Raw genomic sequence first — 18,807 nt, 5'->3', positions numbered from 1 at the left:
GCAGAGGCCCACCCTAGCCCCCTCCAGAGCCCCAAGGGGAGCCTAGCACGGCTTTCACAGGCAGCCCCCTCCCATGGCAGAGTCTGGCAAGGGCCATCTTCTCCTCCCCCTCTGCAGGGCAATGCAGAAGCAAATGCCCGCCTAGAGCTGCGAGGGAGCCTGGGCTGCTGTTACCAATTCCAGCATGTACTTATTCTGACTGGTGACTCAGGCCCCAGGCAGGCAGGCAGGCAGGCAGAGACCAGCCATGGGGCGGGGGCAGGCATGGCAGGAGGCCAAGTGTGCTGGAGAGCAAGGGAGAGCAAGGGAGACACCACGGGACCGGGGGGGGGGGCAGCTTGGCCTGGAAGGGCTGACCAAGGCCTTCTACGCCCAGGACAGGGCCTGCCAAAAAGGTGATGGCAGGGAGGGAGCAGCTGGCCGAGGGTTTATGGAGATGTCTCCTCCCCCTGGCAGGGATGGGTGCCCTCCCCAACCCACCCTAAGGGTGCCCAACTACTCACCTCCAGGAGCTTGTCCCCCACCCGCACCCCTGCCTGGGCAGCCGGACCCTCCTCAGAGACGCGGGAGATGAAGATGCCCTGCAAAGAGAGGGGAGCAGTCGGGGGGGGGCACTTTCTGGGCAGTCCTGCCCCAGGTCAAGGGGACCCCAAAACCCTAAGTGGAAAGCCTCCCTGTTGCAGCTGCCCGTACCTCATCGTCTCCCTTGTAGGGTGTGGAGCCTTTGCCCCCCGCAATGCTGATGCCCAGCCCCCCCGTCTGCCGCACAATGCTCAGAGTCAGCTGGAAGCAAAAGGGGGACAATGTTAAGGGAGACACAGCAGCAAAGACATACGGAACGAGGGGAGGCACCATGGACCAGTGTCTGAGCCCATAATGAGGGGTGAGGAAGCAGCCCCCCCCCCGAAGCATCTCCTTTGGGTGCCCACAAGACCTGCAATCCACCCCTGGACCAAATGGCCAATTCACCACCAGGGCCACCTATGTGGGAGGGGGCTCCCATACGTCTCACCAGATCCCAGGTCCCGAAATATCTCCCACTGCCACCCACCCACCCAGCTTCCAAAATACCCCCCCACCTGAACAGGAGAAAGCTGTGTCCGTCTTACAGCGCAAAGCCAACAGAGACCCTCAGGGGGCCCCACCACCCAGGGCAGGCCTGAGACACTCTTGCTTTTCTCCACCCCACCAGCACTGCAATGGGGGGGGGGGCTTCCCTTGCCACAGAACAAGTGCTCAGGCCCCAGGAGAGCCAGGGAGGCAATGCCAAAGCCCTCCAGCTGGCGTGGCAGAGCGTTGTGCAAAGAGGGTTGGGGGAAGCCTCTGGCCACACCAAGGCCACATTCTGGGCACGGCAAGCAACAGGAGCTCCTGCCTTGGTACAAACCAGGCAGCCCTTGAACACTTTCCACCCACCCCATCATGCAAGAGGCGTGAGCAGAGGTCCAGGGCCCCTTCCAGCAGGCCAAAAGCTCACGGAGGGAGCCAAGCAGGCTATGTGCGTGTGCCCCTATGGCAGGGGATGCCCAGGGGAGAGAAAGGCCCTGGAGGCGTCTGAGGGCCCCCCCCTGCAGTCAAGCAGAGGGGCATGGGGGGTTGAGAGGCGGCCTCAGGGGACAGAGCAACAGCAGCAGACCGGCATTTGCCAAACCTGCCAGAGCCAAGCTGGAGTTACTTTAGCAGCCCAAAGTGCTCAGGGGAGATGGGGCCCAGTGGCAGCTCTGCCTCCTCTAGCGGGGACCCTGAAGACCCCCTGGAGAGGGAGGAGAGGGAGGCCATGGCGCAAGGCATCTCCCCACCCACAGCACCCTCCTCTCTTGGGAGCTCAGGGGCCCCGGCTGCACTGAGGCTGCTCTGCCCTGAGGAAAAGCAGCTTTGGAGTGTCTTTCTGGGCTTGCCAAAGGGCTCTGGCAGGGACACCGCAATCCACACACCTCCAACCAGGATGGAGTGTGCCTGGCGCTTTCAAGGAAAGCACACCCCTGGGAGCGCTTGGGCTGGCTCTGGATGCTGGGAAGGGCTGCCCTAGACTCCCGCTGGGGAGAAGAGAGCTTGTCCCAGGCTAAAGCACCAGCCACGGCCCAGTCTGCAGCCAACACAGCCCTCAGCTGCTCAAGGTTTCAGGCTCTACTGCTGGCTTCCTCCTCTCCTCACCTTTCTCCCTCCTAGGCATGGACCGAAGCCCCCCCCCCCCATCACCCCCCCCAAAAAGTTCAGGTGCGGGAAGACAAGAGGGGAGGAGAGAAGCTGCCACCACAGTGCAGAGAGGGGCAGCCCCTGCAAGCCCCAAGGAAAGGGAGTGGTGTGGGGAGAGATGGTTGGGGGGGAGGCAGTACAGACCTCTTCCTCCTCAATGCGAGCAGGCTCAATCAGCAGATTATTGGCTTGGTCAAACGACACCCCCTGTTAGGACAGGAACCAGCAGAGAGGCATGCGGATTAGTGGGGGGGAGGGTCGGGTGGACCGCCACCGGGTGGGGGGGGGACACAGACAGAGGGAGGGAGAGGCAGAGGGGCAGGCCCCACCCGAGCATCCAGGAGCCCCAGCACCAGAGAGATAAAGAGAGAAAGAGAGAGAGCGCTGCCCCCCCAGCTCCCTACCTTGACCGAGGAGGGTGGGGCAGGTGCAGCCCCATCCTGGGCTTGGTCTCCATCCCACCTGGCCGCCTCCTGCTCCTGCTCCTGCTCCTGCTCCTGCTCCTCCACGGGGGCGGCCTCCTTCTCCTGGTGCCCCCCCTCAGCACTCAGCCCCTGCAAAAGGGCCACCACTGCCTCTGGTCGGGGCAGCTGGGCGATCCTGAAATGCTTCTTGTAGTGGGGGGTGTCCTTGCGGATGAGCCGCTGCTTCCCTGCTGGGAACGGGTGCTCTTCCTCCGCCTCCTCTTCCTCCTCGCTGCGCACCAGTGTGTCTTCTGCAAAGTGCACCGTGGGCTGCAGGGAAAACAGGCTCTCAATACAAGCAGGTCAGGCAGCCTCTTCTGCAGGTACCTACTCCCCTCCCCTCCGTAAGAAAAGCCTGCTGGATTGGGCCACAGGGGACCCCCGAGTCCAGCATCCTCTTTGCACTGGCTGACCAGATGCCTCTTTGGGAAAGCTGCAAGCTGGACCTGAGCGCCACAGCCACTCCCCCCCCCCCAGTGCCCTGGGGGGAGCCACATCTGGAAGGCCCCTGGGGGAGATGAAGGCCCCCACTTCTGCCATTAAACAAACCTGAGGAACAGAGAGAGCCTTAATCCCAAATCCCAGAGATTAGTTTCCTGCCGCTGGGTCAGGCCAAAGGGCCCCCTTCTAGTCCAGCCGGCCAGGTGCCCCCGTGGAAAGGCCCCCTATGCAGGCCTCTGAGCGCAGCAGCCACGCTCCCCCCTGCCCTGAGTACCAGCATTCAGAATGAGATGGCCCCAACAGCGGAGGCAGAACAAAGCAGCTTTGCTGAGCCAATTCACAGAGGAGAGAGCTATCAATGGCTACTGGCCAAGATGGCTTGCTCTGCCTCCGTGGGCAGAAGCAGCAATGTGCCTATATGCCGCTTGCTAGGAACCACAGGAGGCGAGAATTGCTCTTGCGCTCGACATAATGGGCAGCTGGATGCAGGATGAGATGGGCCACTGGCCTGGTCCAACAGGTTCTTCTTAAGGTCTTATTAGCCAGAATGGCTAAGCAGCTGGTCGGCACGACCCCCCTGCATGACAAGCTCCATCATTCAGCTACGCACCATGCGAAGCCTCCCAGTGACACAAGACCCTGCTGCTGCAGGACACAGGAAACGCCACTAGTTCAACTGCCACTGAAGGATGCAGATCCCACAGTAGCTATATGGAACCTCCACATGCTGAAGAAACCTATCAAGGAGTGTCTGGGGTGGCCCAGTGGAAGAAGGCTGCTGCTCCTGCATTCAGGCAGCTGGGGGAAGCGACTGGGCAGGTGAAGTTCTGTCGTTCGAGGAGGGTCTTCAGCCTGGTACAGTGGGGCTCTCATTTCACTTTCCCAACCTGCTTTCTGGTGCTGACCAGCACCTGCACAACCTCTCTGGGGGTCTCCTCATCAGCACCACCAGATGTTACCTGCTCTGTCTTGTGCCAACAGCTTTTCTTCAGGTTTTTTTTTTTTGAAACTGCAGGTGCAACACCCTTAAATGAAGCTGCCAAGCACCCCCCCCCCAGATCCTCTTGGGATCCTCTGCTCCAAAGCAGCACTCAAAGCCCCCTCCCCGGGAGCTGGCCTGGGCTGCGGCTAACAGAAGAGCTTGGCAGGCCCACAAGGTGGGGCATCTCAAGGGGGACCTGGGCAGCCCAAGCACCACTCAGCAACAGCCACGACAGAAGCCAATCACCCAGGTCGGAATCAGCTGCCCCAGGTGCTCATGTGACCCACTCCTGGAGGGGGAAAGAGACCTTGGGGAGGACAAAGGCTCTTCTTGGAGTGACCTTCCCCTTTGGGTACAGATTCTGCTTCCCTCTCTTGGCTCTTAGCCAGGCACTGGTTGCCCTCTTGTCTTACTCCACCACATCAAATGCATCTGGCTTGGATTTTTTTTTATGTCTTAAATATGTTTTTATTGCCTAATCACTTGTTTGCCACTGTGGGTCCTTGAGAGGAATGGGGGTGCCCTACATTACAATCGGTTTACATTCAACCGAGGAGTTTTTGTTGCACACAAGTATTTACAAAGGCAGCAAGACACTCCTCCATGGCCAACATGTGAAATAAATCCAGAGTGAAAGGCCCTCCATGGCTCATTTGACCCTCCCCCCCCAGCCTCTTTGCTTTGGCTATTTGGACACGGCAAAACAGGGTTCATAGAACTGAAGGGTTGGAAGGAACCCCAGGGCTCATCTAATCCAGCCCTTTACAGTGCAAAATGCTCACACTGAATTCACACAGCAAAAACATTTAATGAGGGTTCTCCATATGCAACCAAGTGAGAGAGAAAATCCTCAAGGTGGCAGCAACGTGCCCAAGGAGCGATGATGCCACCGCCTGCCACCCTGTCATATTCTGTGCAGAGAACAGAACCCCATCCATTGACATGGCCTCCCCAGCCCCTAAGAAGCTGAGGCCCTTCATGGTGCTAACAGCCTTCCAGTTCCCCAGGAGGGGACCTGGATGTGCCCTTCACCAGGCAGGAGGCGGGCAGATCTCCCTACCCTAGCCCCTTGGCCAAAGGCTGCCCTGTGGGGCTGCAGGGAGCTAGGGAACACCCCCTGCCCCCACTTCCTAACGCGGCCACCAACACCATGGCATCCTGGGGCAGCCCCCCTTCCTCTCACAGCCCAGCAGGGTCCCTTTTCTTCCCTTCCTCAGCCAGGCTCAACTCCCACCTACCTGCTGCTTCCCAGAACAACAAAGGGGGGGGGTCTGACTTTGGCCCAAGTTGTTGCCACGGAAGTAGCCCCAGCACCCCCAGTCCTGCTCCCAGAGGCTCACTGTACCTCATTGTACTCCAGCTCCTCCTCCTCCTCCTCAGGGCCAGCTGGGGCTTCCTCCACAGCCCCCATGGCCTCCTGCTGTTGCCGCCGCCGCCGCCACCAGCCTTCCTGCTCCTCCTCCTCCTCCTGCCCCTCAGTGGCCCTCACTGCCTCTTCTGGCCTTGAGGCCTCCCGCAGGTGCTTTGCTGCCACCACTGCTGCCTCCTGGAAGCTGGCAGAGACGGTGCTGCTGGAGACACGCGAGTCTTCGCTGCGGTTGGAGGTGGCACTCAGCCTCTTCTCCTGAGGGGCAGGATGCAGAAGGGGTCAGCAAGGGCGCAAGGCAGCCGCACTGCCTGGCACCCAGCGCCTGAGCCCCTGTGCAGGATAGGCCTCCTTCCCCAAAGGCCACAGCTGGGCCAGGCCAGGCCGCCCTCCTTTCCCCATTCAGAGCCCTCTGTGCTCTAGATGGGCCTGCAGCAAGTCTGCAGAAGGTGCTCATGTCACTACTGCAAACCTCCCTCTGAGGAAGCCTTGTCCAGGCACACTGCCCTGTCCCGCTCTGTGCCTCCCCCTCCCCCTCCTGCAACATTTTATATTATGGACATTGCCCAGAGCCCACCCCATGCCCACTCACCTCTGAACTGGAAGAATCGGGCTGGGTGTCCAGTTTGGCAGCAGATGCCTCGCTGCGGCGCCCTTCCATCACCTTCTTCATGGACTTCAGCTCACTTGGGTGGGGAGTTGCCCTTCGCTGCAGGCCCTGTGAGCAGGAGCGGGGTTAGGTGGGGCAAAACTCCCCCGCCACCTCCAGGCCCCCAAGCAACTGCAGAGGCCAAGCAAACAAAGCCGGACCACAGGACAGAGGTGTCAGCGCTCAATTGTGCTCCCCCCATTTCCCAGCTCTGCTCCCAGGTAGGAGCACAAGCCCAGCCAGCCAGCCTGACGGGCAAAGAGCAGCCCTGCAGTCCCCCACTCCCATTCTGTGCTCCAGAAGGACAGGGCAGGCGATGGGCATCCCTAGCTCCTAACCCCACAGCGTCATCGACAGCCCAATTCCAGGCTTGGGGAGGACAGCTCTTCAGCAGGGAAACGGTCCTCATCCCCACCCACTTACCCTCCTCTCGGCCCCCGGCTCCTCCTCCTCATCCAACTTGGGCTCATCCACAAACTGAATCACGCTGACGCGGTTGAGGTTGGTATCCATCCAGCTGTCGTCCAGGCTGTTCTGCAGGTTCTCTGCGGGAGGAGAGCAGAGTCAGGGATCCTGTTGCAGGCAGGACGGCCCCAGCCTTGCCAGACACCCGGCCCGGCAGGAAGCCCCCCCCCCCCACTAAAGCATGCCTGGCCGAGGGGGTGAGGCAGGAAGCAGCATTTACCCAGGCTGGGCGACGGCTGCTGCGGGAGGAGGTAGCAGGTGAGCACTTTCTCCCCGGTCTTCTCGTCATCCTCTGCCTGGAACTTGAGCATCGGCTGCGACTGGTTCTCTGCCAGCCAGAGTGCCTTCAAGTTGAGATTGGTCAGGGCAAAGGGCAGGTGCTGCAGCCTGCGCCGGAAGGAAGAAGGGAAGGAAGGATGAGGTCTCCTACCAAGAATGCCCAGGCCCAGCCCTCCAAAGGGCCTCACGGGAACCTGTCCCAGCCCCCTCTCTCCCTGCTGCGGCTGCTTCCTTCCAAGCGTCTGCCCAGGAGGGACCCTGCACTGAGTCTGCAAAAGGGAGAGGACCACAAGGGGAGCCATCTCTTGCAAGCTTTCCTAAGCCACCTTTCAAGACAACAGGTTTCCAGCAACGTGCAATTTCATTTTGCCTGGCGCCTTCACCCACCTCACAGAGTGTTTGTTGTGGGGGAGAATGGGAAAGGAGATTGTTAGCCGCTTTGAGACTCCTTAGGGTAGTGACAAAGCGGGATATCAAATCCAAACTCTTCTTCATTCTTTTTTTTTAATAAGAATTTATTGATAATTTTTTAAAAATACAAAAAATAAACATACAAATTACAAAACACCAAATAAAAAATACAAAACAAAAACACTAATACAATACACTACAGCACAACACAACACAAAAAACAAAACCTAACAATCAAACAACTATTTAACTAGACTTATCTTATTTATAACCTTATTTTGGGGACTTCCTCACGTCCTCTCCTCTGCGTTCATTTCAAATATACTATAATAACTTTGTAACATTTTTAATTACTTCTTTTTCAACTAAACTTAATCCTTATCTATCATATATCCATAATCTTATTTCTAACAAAATACACACATAACCCAACTCTAACTTCTTATATCCTATTTAACCTAACTTTATATAGCTATCGCCTATAATATCCTCTGACTTCAATTCAAATGTCTAGCTTTTCACGTCGTTTCAAATATTCTTTAAATTTCTTCCAATCTTCTTGCACCTTCTCCTCCCTCTGGTCTCGGAGTTTCGCGGTCAGTTCTGCGAGTTCCAACTCAATCAACTTCATCTGCCATTCTTCGACTGTTGGTAGCTCTTCAGTTTTCCATCTTTTAGCAATTAAAATCCTAGCAGCTGTTGTGGCATACATAAAAAATATTCTATCTTTGTTGGGAATCTCATGGTTGGTTATGCCCAACAGAAAGGCCTCTGGTTTCTTAGTAAATGTGTTTTTCAACACTTTTTAAGTTCATTATAAATTTTCTCCCAGAAGTCCTTTACCTTTGGGCACGTCCACCACATGTGACAGAAGGTACCTTCTACTTGTTTACACTTCCAACATTCATTACTCATACCATGATACATCTTAGCTAGTTTCACTGGTGTAAAATACCATCTATAAATCATTTTCATGATGTTTTCTCCTAATAATTACATGCAGTAAACTTAGTACCTTCCCTCCACAGTCTCTCCTAATCCTCCAGCATTATGTTATGTCCCACATCTTTAGCCCAGTCAATCATTACTGATTTAACCATTTCATCTTTTGTATGCCACTCTAGCAACAAATTATACATTCTGGAAAGATTCTTAGTGCTCGGTTTGATTAGTTCAGTTTCCAACTTGGATTTCTCTGACTGAAAGCCTTGTTTCCTATCTGACTTAAAAACTTCATTTATCTGATAATACTGCAACCAGTCAGATACTTTCTCTTTCAATTGTTCATAACTTTTCAATTTAAAATTCTGACCTTCTTGTTCCAGTATATCAGCATACTTCAGCCACTTTGCAGGCATATTAGGTCTCTTATAGGCCTTAGCCTCCACTGGTGACAACCATCTGGGGGTCTTTCTCTCCAACAAGTCTTTATTCCGAATCCAAACCTGATACAGGGCATTCCTGATAATATGGTTCTTAAATGCTTTGTGGGCCTTAACTTTATCATAACAAAGATAAGCATGCCAGCCAAATACATTGTCATGTCCTTCAAAGTCCAACACATCCGTGTTTTCTAACTTAAACCATTCTTTCAACCAGCAAAAGGCTGCAGCTTCAAAATAAATTCTTAAATCTGGCAGTGAAAATCCACCTTTCTGTAGAATCAGTCAAAATCTTATATTTTATCCTAGGTTTCTTCCCCTGCCAGATAAATTTAGATAAATCCTTTTGCCACCTTCTAAAACAATCCAACTTGTCAATAATCGGAAGTACTTGGAATAGAAACAACATCTTTGGTAATACATTCATCTTTATGGCTGCTATTCTGCCCATCAAAGACAGCTTTAATCTAGTCCATATCTCCAAATCTCTTTTTATCTCGTTCCACAGTTTTTCATAATTGTCCTTGAACAGGTTCAGATTCTTCGGTGTCAAATTCATCCCCAGATATTTTACCTTATTAACAAAACTTAGTCCAGTTTGATCTTGTAGCTTCTGTGCCTGCAAAGGTGACATATTTTTTGTCAAAACTTTGGTTTTTGCTTTATTCAGCTTAAATCCTGCTACTTGTCCAAATGAGTCGATTATCTCTAATGCTTTAGGCACACTGGTTCCGGGTCTTGTAGGGATAAAACCAAATCATCGGCAAAGGCTCTCAATTTATATTCTTTCTCTCCCACCCTTATTCTTTTTATCTGCTTGTCAGTCATATTCAAAAGGACCTCCAGGACCGTTATAAAAAGTAGAGGGGAGATAGGGCACCCTTGTCTCGTTCCTTTTTCAATTCTAATTTCTTCGGATATCACATTATTTATTAGGATCTTTGCTTTTTGTTCTTTATAAATGGCATTTATGCCATCCATAAATCTTTCACCAACCTCCATCTTTTCCAGATTCTTCTTCATGAAACTCCAAGAGACATTATCAAAGGCCTTTTCCGCATCAATAAACATCAGCACTGCTTCTGTATTTATCTTCTTTTCTAATCTTTCCAATATATCCATAATATTCTTTGTATTACTATTCATGTGTCTTCCAGGTAAGAAACAAAATAGAAAATTCTTTCCAGTAGCACCTTAGAGACCAACTGAGTTTGTTCTTGGTATGAGCTTGGTATGAGCTGAAGAAGTGTGCATGCACACGAAAGCTCATACCAAGAACAAACTCAGTTGGTCTCTAAGGTGCTACTGGAAAGAATTTTCTATTTTGTTTCGACTATGGCAGACCAACACGGCTACCCACCTGTTCCAGGTAAGAAACCTGCTTGGTCCTTGTGGATATATTCCTTCAACACCCTTTTTAACCTCGTGGCCATGACATTCGCAAAGATTTTATAATCCACATTCAAAAGCAATATTGGTCGGTAATTCTTCATTAATGTTTTATCTGAATCTGGCTTCAAAATTAATGTGATATACGCTTCTTTCCATGAGTCTGGTGCCCTCCCTCCCTCCAACAGTCCATTACATACTTCCTTCAACGGCTGAATTAACCAATCTTTCAAGGACTTGTAATACTTTGCTGTCAATCCGTCTGGTCCTGGGGCCTTTCCAATCTGCATTTTGTTGATTGCTTCCTCCATCTCTTGATTTGTAATAGGGTGGTTGAGTATTGTAGCTTTCTCTTCTGGGATTTTATGCAAACCATTCTTTTCCAAGAATTGTTCAATAACTCTCTCCTCTACTTTCTCTTCCTTGTACAATTGTTTATAAAATTTCTGGAAACATTTTCTAATCTCCTCTGGATTCTCCACATTCTTATCTTTTACCTTTAAATTGGTGATGGTATTCAATTTCTGTCTTTTCTTCAACTGCCAAGCCAACAATTTTCCACATTTATTAGCTGATTCAAAAGTTTTCTGTTTCATCAACCTAATTTTCCATTCAATCTCTTGATTAAGTAATTTTGCGTATTGAGACTGCAAGATCTTTATTTCTTTCTGAATTTGTTGATTTTTCGGGTGCCCTCTTAATTTTTTCTCTTTTCCTTTTATTTGCTCCAGCAATCTTTCTTTTTCCAAATTTTGTTCCTTCTTCTTCTTCTTAGCTTTTTCCCTCACAATGAACCCTCTCATCACAGCCTTACTTGCGTCCCAAACAATTCTTTTGTCTACTTGTGTGTTCAAATTTATTTGAAAATACTCTTTCATCTTTTTTGCGGCTTCTTCTGTTACCTTAGAGTCTCTCAACAACGCATCATCCATTCTCCATCTGAAAGAATCCTTGAAGAAAATTTAAGTCCAATTGTACAGCATTATGGTCTGAACATGTCTTGGGGCAGATTTCTGCCTTCTGGATTTTAGGTGCCAATACTCTGGAAATCCATATATAATCTAACCGTGACCATGACATCTGTGGTTCTGAAAAATAGGTTGCCTCTGTTTCAGTTGGGTTTTTCAATCTCCATGAATCTATCAAATCCAAATTGTCCACCATTTCAAAAAAAGTTTTGGGCACTTTCCCTTTCTTTGTAATTTTTGAGACCTGTCCATCAAAGTGGAAACTGCCCCATTGAAATCTCCGAGGCAAATAATATTGTAGTCCAAATAATCCAAAAGAATGTCATGGATCTTTTTGTAAAAGATTGACTTTCCATCATTTGGTGCATAAATTCCCAGTATCAAGTATTTGTCGCCTTGTACCTTAATTTCAATTGCAATATACCTCCCTTGTTCATCCTTGAACAGCTGCCTTGGGTTATATTTCTCTTTTGCATAAATCACAACTCCTCTCTTCTTGACTTTATCCGATGATATAAATTCTTGGCCTTAATTTTTTATTTTGTAAAATCCTTCTGTGGTGCCGGATTACATGGGTCTCCTGTAAACAAATTAGGTCCAAATTCTTTCTTTCTAATGCATGGTATACTATGTGTCTCTTTGGCCTATGGCTCAGACCGTGAACATTCCACGTCAACACTTTCAACGCCATTTTACTTCGCACTGCCTCCTGTTGCTCCTTCTAATTCTTCTTCTTCTTCTCCTGTTCTGGATCCTCCTAGTCCAGCTGGGTACAATCTTGACGGGTCCAATGAAGATCCTTTAAAGTCTGCTGCGTATTTGTCCAGAAATTTCTTCTTGTCCTCAAACCATCTAATTCTCACTCTTCTTTCTTTATACTTAAATGTTAGGCCTTGTGGAAATTCCCAGCTGAAGGGGATCCTTCTTGCTCTCAATTCAGTCGATAAGTCGTTATAATCAAATCTCAGATTCAGGAAGTAACGTGGGATGTCCTTGTAGATGATGATGGGTTTCTGTTGAACCACCAGGTTATTCTTGTAATGGAGATCAAGGATCTGGTCTCTCTGGGCTCTATTCTGAAACCCCACCATACAATCATTCACTGTCTTTGGATTCTTCTTTCCCTTGGCTCCAAATCTATAGGCCTTTACAATAAATGCTGCCAAATCACTTTCTTCCAGTTGCCAGAATGTAGAAAATTCTTTAATTATATAATCCTTCAAGCTATCTTGCTCCAGCTCAGGAAGATTCCTCAATCTTAGGTTTGTCTCTCTCTCCTTCAGTTGAAGGAAAGCGAGGGATTCGTGCATGTCCCTTTGTTGACTTTCAAGCCTCTGAATTTTTCCTTCATCAAAACTCTCAAGTTTGTGTTCCAGTCTTAATTTTTTCTTTAAATTCTTCTGATTCTTTTTTAAGGACTTTGACCTCTTTTCCAATCCTATCAATTGCCGCAGTGTTCTCCTTCACCGTCTTATCAACAGCTTTAATCGAACTGTCCAATCTGTCTGATGAATCTTTAATATCACTTTGCAATTTTTCTGCAACTGCCTGCAGATTGGCATTTACTTTTTCAATAGCTGCAAGCATTTGTTCTTCAATAGTTTTCGAAACAGAGGCTTTTCTCTTCAATTCTTCCTTTTGTTCTTCTTTTTTTGATTTGGACCTTGTAGTTGGTGTTGTATCTTGCATTTCCAAAACACACTGCAGCTGAGAGCTCAAGGTCACCTCAGCCACAGTGAGCCAAAACCCAAACAATCCTTTGAATAAACACCAGGTGGCTGAGAAGCAGAGCCAGAGAACAAAGAGCAGAGCAATCACCAGCAACTTCCTTCACAAGAGTCCCCTTGCAGTTCCAGCTCCACAGTCTTATTGCAGTCTTAGGCACTCAAAGTATCTAGAAATCTTCCAAAGCCAAGAAAAGTATCCAAACTAAGTCAAACCAAGTCAGTTGTTACTTATAATCCAAGTTCCAGTACAACGTAAAAAGTTTCAAATTGAACAGTAGCAGAAATCAAAAAGTATCCAGTCGGAAACAAAAGTCGGAAACAACTTAATGCAAAGTATCCGCTGCCCGCTAACTGACCCGGACTCCTTAATCCAGAGGGTGAGCGGTGTCTTCTTAAATATTTGTAATCCACAGGAAGAAAACAGCAAAATTCCACAGTCTTTGCCCTAAAAAGGCTTCTACAGTCTACAAAATCAGCGCTAAACTTAGCAACCAGTCTTTTGCGGCTCCAGCACTTTTGTGTTACTTTGATCTTGCTGCTGTCAGAGAGAGATTGACTTCCTCTTTCTATCTCTCTCCATAAGCCAAATTTCGAAACTTTAAGCTCAAATTACGCTCAGTACTTACAGAGTCCTTGTTTTAGATCCAAATTGAGGGAAAGCAAAGCGCTCAAAATCCGTCAGTTACCGCTGCTTCGTGCTTCTCGGGCAAGTGGTAGATCTTCAGTGCTGTGCCGGAGCCCCACTCGCTTAAGCAGACTTTACTAAGTCTACCCAAGAGCTGGGACGACACGTCTGGCACCCGCTAGATCCCAGGTCCTCAGGACGCTCCTCCTGAGGTTTGAACGGAGCCCGCAGCGCGGTTGCAGTAGCTCCAGACCCGAAAACACCGGAGCCCTCTTGGAGCTGAGAGAGCTCCCGACTGCACGGAATGGCGCTTCACCGGAAGTCCTCTTCTTCTTCTTCATTCTACTCCTTTAGGCGCCAGGCAAAAATGTTCCTTTTTAACCAGGTCTTTGGTTGATTTGACGGACATCCTATGCCCTTTTAAAATGTGGGGGTTCGGGGATATTGGTTTGTTATTGCTTTTATTATGTATTTTGTGGTTTTATATATATATATTTAAAATAAACCTTTATTAAATTTGTGTTTTTTAAAAAAAAATCCAAACACAAAACAAAACATTAAATCTTGCATCACACAAATAATAACAGACATAAATTTACAATAGTCTTTCAAATTATAAATCAAATTTAAAATATGACTTCATGCTTTCTTAGTATAATCCTCATTTCATTACTCTAGCTAATAATTTAATTACTCTCATTCTTAAAATAAAACCAACCAGATTATATGTAGTTTAAATCTCCCACGTGCATATCTTAATCTAAGCAAATCATTAGTTCCGTTTTCAAACCTTCTTTTCTTAAATAATCTTCCACATACTTCCATTCTGCTTTTGTTTATCTCTTATTGCCGCTGTCATCCTTGCTAAATTCATATATTCTATTAGCTTAATTTGCCATTCTTGGACTGATGGTATTTTTTCTCCTTTCCAGGTTTTAGCTATAAGTATCCTAGCTGCGGCACAAGCGTACAAAAGGATGCCTTTTTCTGTCTTCAGGAATATTCTCAGGGGTCATACTCAATAGAAATGAGGTTTTTCCCCAAATGTGATTTTCAACATTTTCATCAATTTTCATATATAATGTTCCAAAATTCATAAATCTTTGAGCATTTCCACCAACAGTGGAAATACGTACTTATTTCATCTTGGCATTTCCAGCACTTACCCACATTTGTTCCATATATTTTTGCCAACTTCTCTGGGGTAAAGTGCCATCTGTAAACAAGTTTCATCATGTTCTCTTTAATTCCAGAACATGCTGTAAATTTCATGTTAATTTTCCATAATTTATCCCATTGATCCCTATATATGGGTCTCCCTAGATCTTGTGCACATTTCGTCATTACGCATTTCACTTCTTCGTCCTTTAATTCCCATTCAAGTAAAAATTTGTATATTTTTGATAATGGTTTATTCAAATGTTCTAAAAAAAGTTCTTGTAATTTTGATTTTTTCCCTACAAATCCAATTTCTTTGTGTTTTTTAAATATATTCTGTATCTGGTAATAATGTAGCCAGCTTGCACATTGATATTTATTTTGTTGATACAGTTTCAAAACCCATTGGTCATTTTCTTTCACTATCAAATCTTGATAGGTCAGCCATTTTTCTTCCTTAATTTTATTATTCGTCGCCGTCATCTCTAACGGCGACGCCCACCATGGCACCTTTGGTTCAATCAAATCTTTAAATTCTATCCAAATTTTGTATAGGGATTTTTTAATTATGTGGTCGGTAAATTCCTTATTACTTCCCTTTTTCTCCTGTAACAAATATGAGTGCCACCCTGTAATATTCCTGAATCCTTCTAGTTCCAACAGTTTTGTTTTCCAATAAACACCAGTCCTTTATCCAGCACAGGCATGCTGCTGCATAGTACAATCTGATGTTTTATATTGTGATTTTATTCTGTGAACAGCCCTGAGACCTTTAGGTTTAGGGTGGTATAAAAATTCAATAAATAAATAAAATAGAATAAATTTGTAACTAACATTACCACCACAAATAGAACAACCACTTTAAAGTGAAGCAGCTACAGTAAAATATGATTTAAGACACACTCAAGGCCAGATCTCTGTTAACACTGTTGACTATCCACGTGTTTCTTGAGACTCTCAAGGGAGGTTAGCGAGACAAGACTTAACTTTACAGAAAGAAGCCTTCCTGGCTCTGCTTCCAGAAGAATTGATTTTCTATATGTTGAAGGATTATATCCAATACTATTTCCACCAATTTTCCTGACAGCTATGTTAGGCTAACCAATCTGCAATACCCCAGAGCCCCTCTTTTTTCCAAAAAACAAAACAAAAAAAACAAAGAGGTGTTGCTACAACAGCTACTTTCCAGCCCTCATGTGTGGAGGCTGATCTGAGGGCCAAGTTCCTTTTTACCATTAGCAAACCAGCAATTTCACGTTTGAGCTCTTGAGCAATGCCATTTGGAGCAAGGGCACAGTGAATTGAAAAGGTCTGGTTGGTGAGAAGGCAAAATGAGACTTCTGGGGGACTGCTCAGCACTCGCCAAGACCAGCAAAAGCAGAATCAGGACAAGAGAAAAACAGCCCTCCGCCACACACATACATGGGAGAGGAAGAGAGGATCTCCTGCATGGCCACTGACCCTGCTCACACCTCCTCCTTTGCAACTGCCGAGTCCAGCCAGCATCTGAACAAGGAGCCCACAGGTGAAGCAAACCCCATAGCAGAGGCCCAAAAGAGACACCTGTCTGCACAACTTCAGGGTGCCCCCCCTGCCAAGAGGGGAGGAGGGACTCGGAGGCTGTGGCACCCAACTTGTGCAGCTGTTTTGCCAGCGAGGCATGCCTGCTTATCGCCTTTCTGGCACCCGGCAAAGTTTTCCATTTGCCCTGGCCTTTGAGTTCTGATAATATTTTATGACTGATCTTTGTATTGCAGAAACAAAATAAAATAAAAAATTCCTTCCAGTAGCACCTTAGAGACCAACTAAGTTTGTTCTTGGTATGAGCTTTCCTGTGCATGCACACTTCTTCAGATAGTATTTTTGTATTGTAGATGAGAGATGGGGTGGAAATTGTGGGTGGAATTCAGTGGGGCTCTGGAACCAGCATTTGTGCAGCACAAGCGCTGCTGCCCCTCTTGCCCCAGCCCCCGAGCCCACTGGTAGGTGGGACGGAGGGAGAAGGGAGGGCACGCAAGGTTATTCACAAGGGAGCAGGCTGAAGGAATGGAAGTTCTGGACTATAACAGGAGTGAGGAACATTCCGGGGTGAGGGGAGGCCCAGACACTGTGGGTCTCCTGCCCCCAGCATGGTCCGTCAGGGATGATGCTGAGGGTGAAGGTGATGCAGCCAAGGCCTCAAGGGGCTGCTCCCCCAGCGCCTGCTTCCCCAGCGCCTGGCCACAGAGCTACAGAGCTTCCTCTCTGTCCTAGCCAAAGGCACCAATGCACAGCTGAGTGCCCAGAGGCCCAGCACACCCAGCACACTCACTCACCTGTTGCCAGCCACATCCAGCACGTGCAGCTCCACGGTGCCGGCCAGCTCGGGAGGCAGGAACTCCAGGCAGTTGTCCCGCAGGGAGAGCACGTTGAGGCTGCTGCAGCCCCCAATCTCAGGGGGAAGCGCCATCAGTCGGTTCCGGTCCACATTCAAGTTGGTCAGCTTGGTGAGCTTCCCCAGGGTCTTAGGGAGCATCTGAGAAAAAGCCTCCGGAGTCAGAGAGGGGAATCTCAGCTCACATGGCACCCAAGGAACACCAGCTGCCCCTGGGGCCCCCCAGGCCAAGACCCCAGGGAGAAAAGCCAGCTGACCAGGCGAGGGCTGAGCACACTCACCGTCAGCATGTTCTCCGTCAGGATGAGCTCTGACAGGTTTTCACAGTCCCCAATTGCCTCCGTCACCTCCCCTAGCCGGTTCTGGTCCACCTTCAGGATGGAGAGCTGCTTCAGCTGGCCTGGGCAAAGGGCAAGAGCGCCATGGGCCACACTGCACCGGGTGGGGGGCTCCACACACGCACACCAGACAAGGAGCATGCTGGCACATCCCAAACAATTCTGCATACTGACTAGTTATTCTAACATTTGCTAACAGCTAATCACTTCTAAGAGCTTTAGCAAAAGTGACATGGTGCCAAAGAGATAACTTGGCACCTTTTGCATGAATTAGAAACCAGGCCCAGCAGTGCCTGGGGAGGGCAGCATCTCTCCATCAGATGAGGAGAAAAGGCCCCCCTGAGGAAGTCTCAGAGTACTGAAGGAGGACGCAGGATCACCCAGGCTGGTCTGCCAAAGGGGTCTCTCTGCTGACAGTGACTCTTCCCATTTCTCTTTTAGTCTCCTCTGCACTGAAAATGTCTCTCCCTCCTCCCCAGTCATTCCACTGGTGGGAGCCAAATCATCAGCTGAGCAACATCACTGGGTGCAGCGCAAAGGGAGAACATTGGATGGTCTCAATACAGGACAGTGCCTCCTCCAGGCAGGCCCCAGCACGGGGGGGGGGGGGGTTGCCAACCCTGGGTCCACAGGATCCGCCTAATAACCATGCTGAGTCTCAAAGACAGGTACCATATTTTCCCGTGTATAAGACGACCCCTATTTTTTAACCCTAAATTAAGTTGCTTAACTTTTGGGGTGGGGGTGGGGGAGGTAACTTCCGCCAATAGCTCAAGTACCTGCCTGCCTGCCACTGCCAATCGCTTGCCACAGCCACTGCCGATCGCACACCTCGCCGCAGCCACAAATTGTCTGCCCACTCACCGCCATCAACAGTCCACCCGCCCACTTGCTGCAGCAGCCACCAATCACTCACCCAATTGCTGCTGCCAATCTCCTGCTTGTTGCTGCCATTAATTGCACCCCCCCCCCCCCGCATTCACTATCAGTGTATAAGACAACACCCAATTTTTGCCTTTTTTTATTTTAGCAAAAAGCATTGTCTTTGACATGGTAAAATGTGGTATGTTCCTCCTGATACCTCAACTACTAAGAAGTGTAGCCAGTCTGGTTTAAAGAGAAAAGCAAGCTGCTGCACCTGGGCTGCTTTTTGTTTCCTGAGTCAAGATTTGTCTCCACTCTCCCCATAGCACCCCCACCCAAGAGTAGGGAACTCTTCCCACGTTCCCCAGGAGGCACACACCTCCCAATGGGGCCTCCCCCCCCCCCGTGGCCCTACAACCACCCAACTCACCAATCCCATCCGGAATGGACTCCAGCAGGTTCTGTGAGAGCAGCAGGTCTGTCAGGGCCACCAGCCCACTGACCTCGCCTGGCAGCTGCTCCAGCTTGTTCTCAGAAACATCCAGGCACACCAGGCGGCGCAGATTGCCCAGCTCCTGCGAGGGAAGACCAGCAGGGTGGGTGGGCAGAGTCCTGCAGGGGCAGCACCTGCCACCCGAAGTTGCCCCCAACATTGATTGATGCCTGCCCCATGGGGCCCTTCCTTTCCCCTTCCCAAGGGCCCAGCTAGGCTCCTCCAGCCTGTCTGCT

At 49.1% G+C, this 18,807-nt stretch overlaps 1 protein-coding gene across 17 annotated transcripts in view; it reads right to left on the bottom strand.

Annotated features, from left to right (window-relative positions):
• The window catches only part of SCRIB (scribble planar cell polarity protein), a 56,218-nt gene that overhangs the window by 24,188 nt on the left and 13,223 nt on the right, over positions 1-18,807 (bottom strand). For 15 of the 17 annotated variants that reach the window (XR_004427083.1, XR_004427084.1, XM_033156075.1 and 12 more), the window contains exons 8-18: positions 18,509-18,653; positions 17,158-17,276; positions 16,818-17,017; positions 6,784-6,950; positions 6,522-6,643; positions 6,042-6,167; positions 5,429-5,707; positions 2,601-2,930; positions 2,341-2,403; positions 694-783; positions 504-581 (exon numbers count right to left, since the gene is read on the bottom strand). Coding sequence is in view for 15 of the 17 variants with exons in the window: in XM_033156075.1 (XP_033011966.1) it covers positions 504-581; positions 694-783; positions 2,341-2,403; positions 2,601-2,930; positions 5,429-5,707; positions 6,042-6,167; positions 6,522-6,643; positions 6,784-6,950; positions 16,818-17,017; positions 17,158-17,276; positions 18,509-18,653 (1,719 nt within the window). In the remaining 2 variants the exon portion in view is untranslated. The remainder of the gene's footprint in view (positions 1-503; positions 582-693; positions 784-2,340; positions 2,404-2,600; positions 2,931-5,428; positions 5,708-6,041; positions 6,168-6,521; positions 6,644-6,783; positions 6,951-16,817; positions 17,018-17,157; positions 17,277-18,508; positions 18,654-18,807) is intronic. The other 2 variants (XM_033156069.1, XM_033156072.1) reach the window with 2 other exon arrangements.

This window comes from Lacerta agilis, chromosome 7 (genome assembly GCF_009819535.1).
Source record: "Lacerta agilis isolate rLacAgi1 chromosome 7, rLacAgi1.pri, whole genome shotgun sequence".
NCBI lineage: Eukaryota > Metazoa > Chordata > Lepidosauria > Squamata > Lacertidae > Lacerta > Lacerta agilis.
This window is presented reverse-complemented; position numbering and strand designations above follow the sequence as displayed.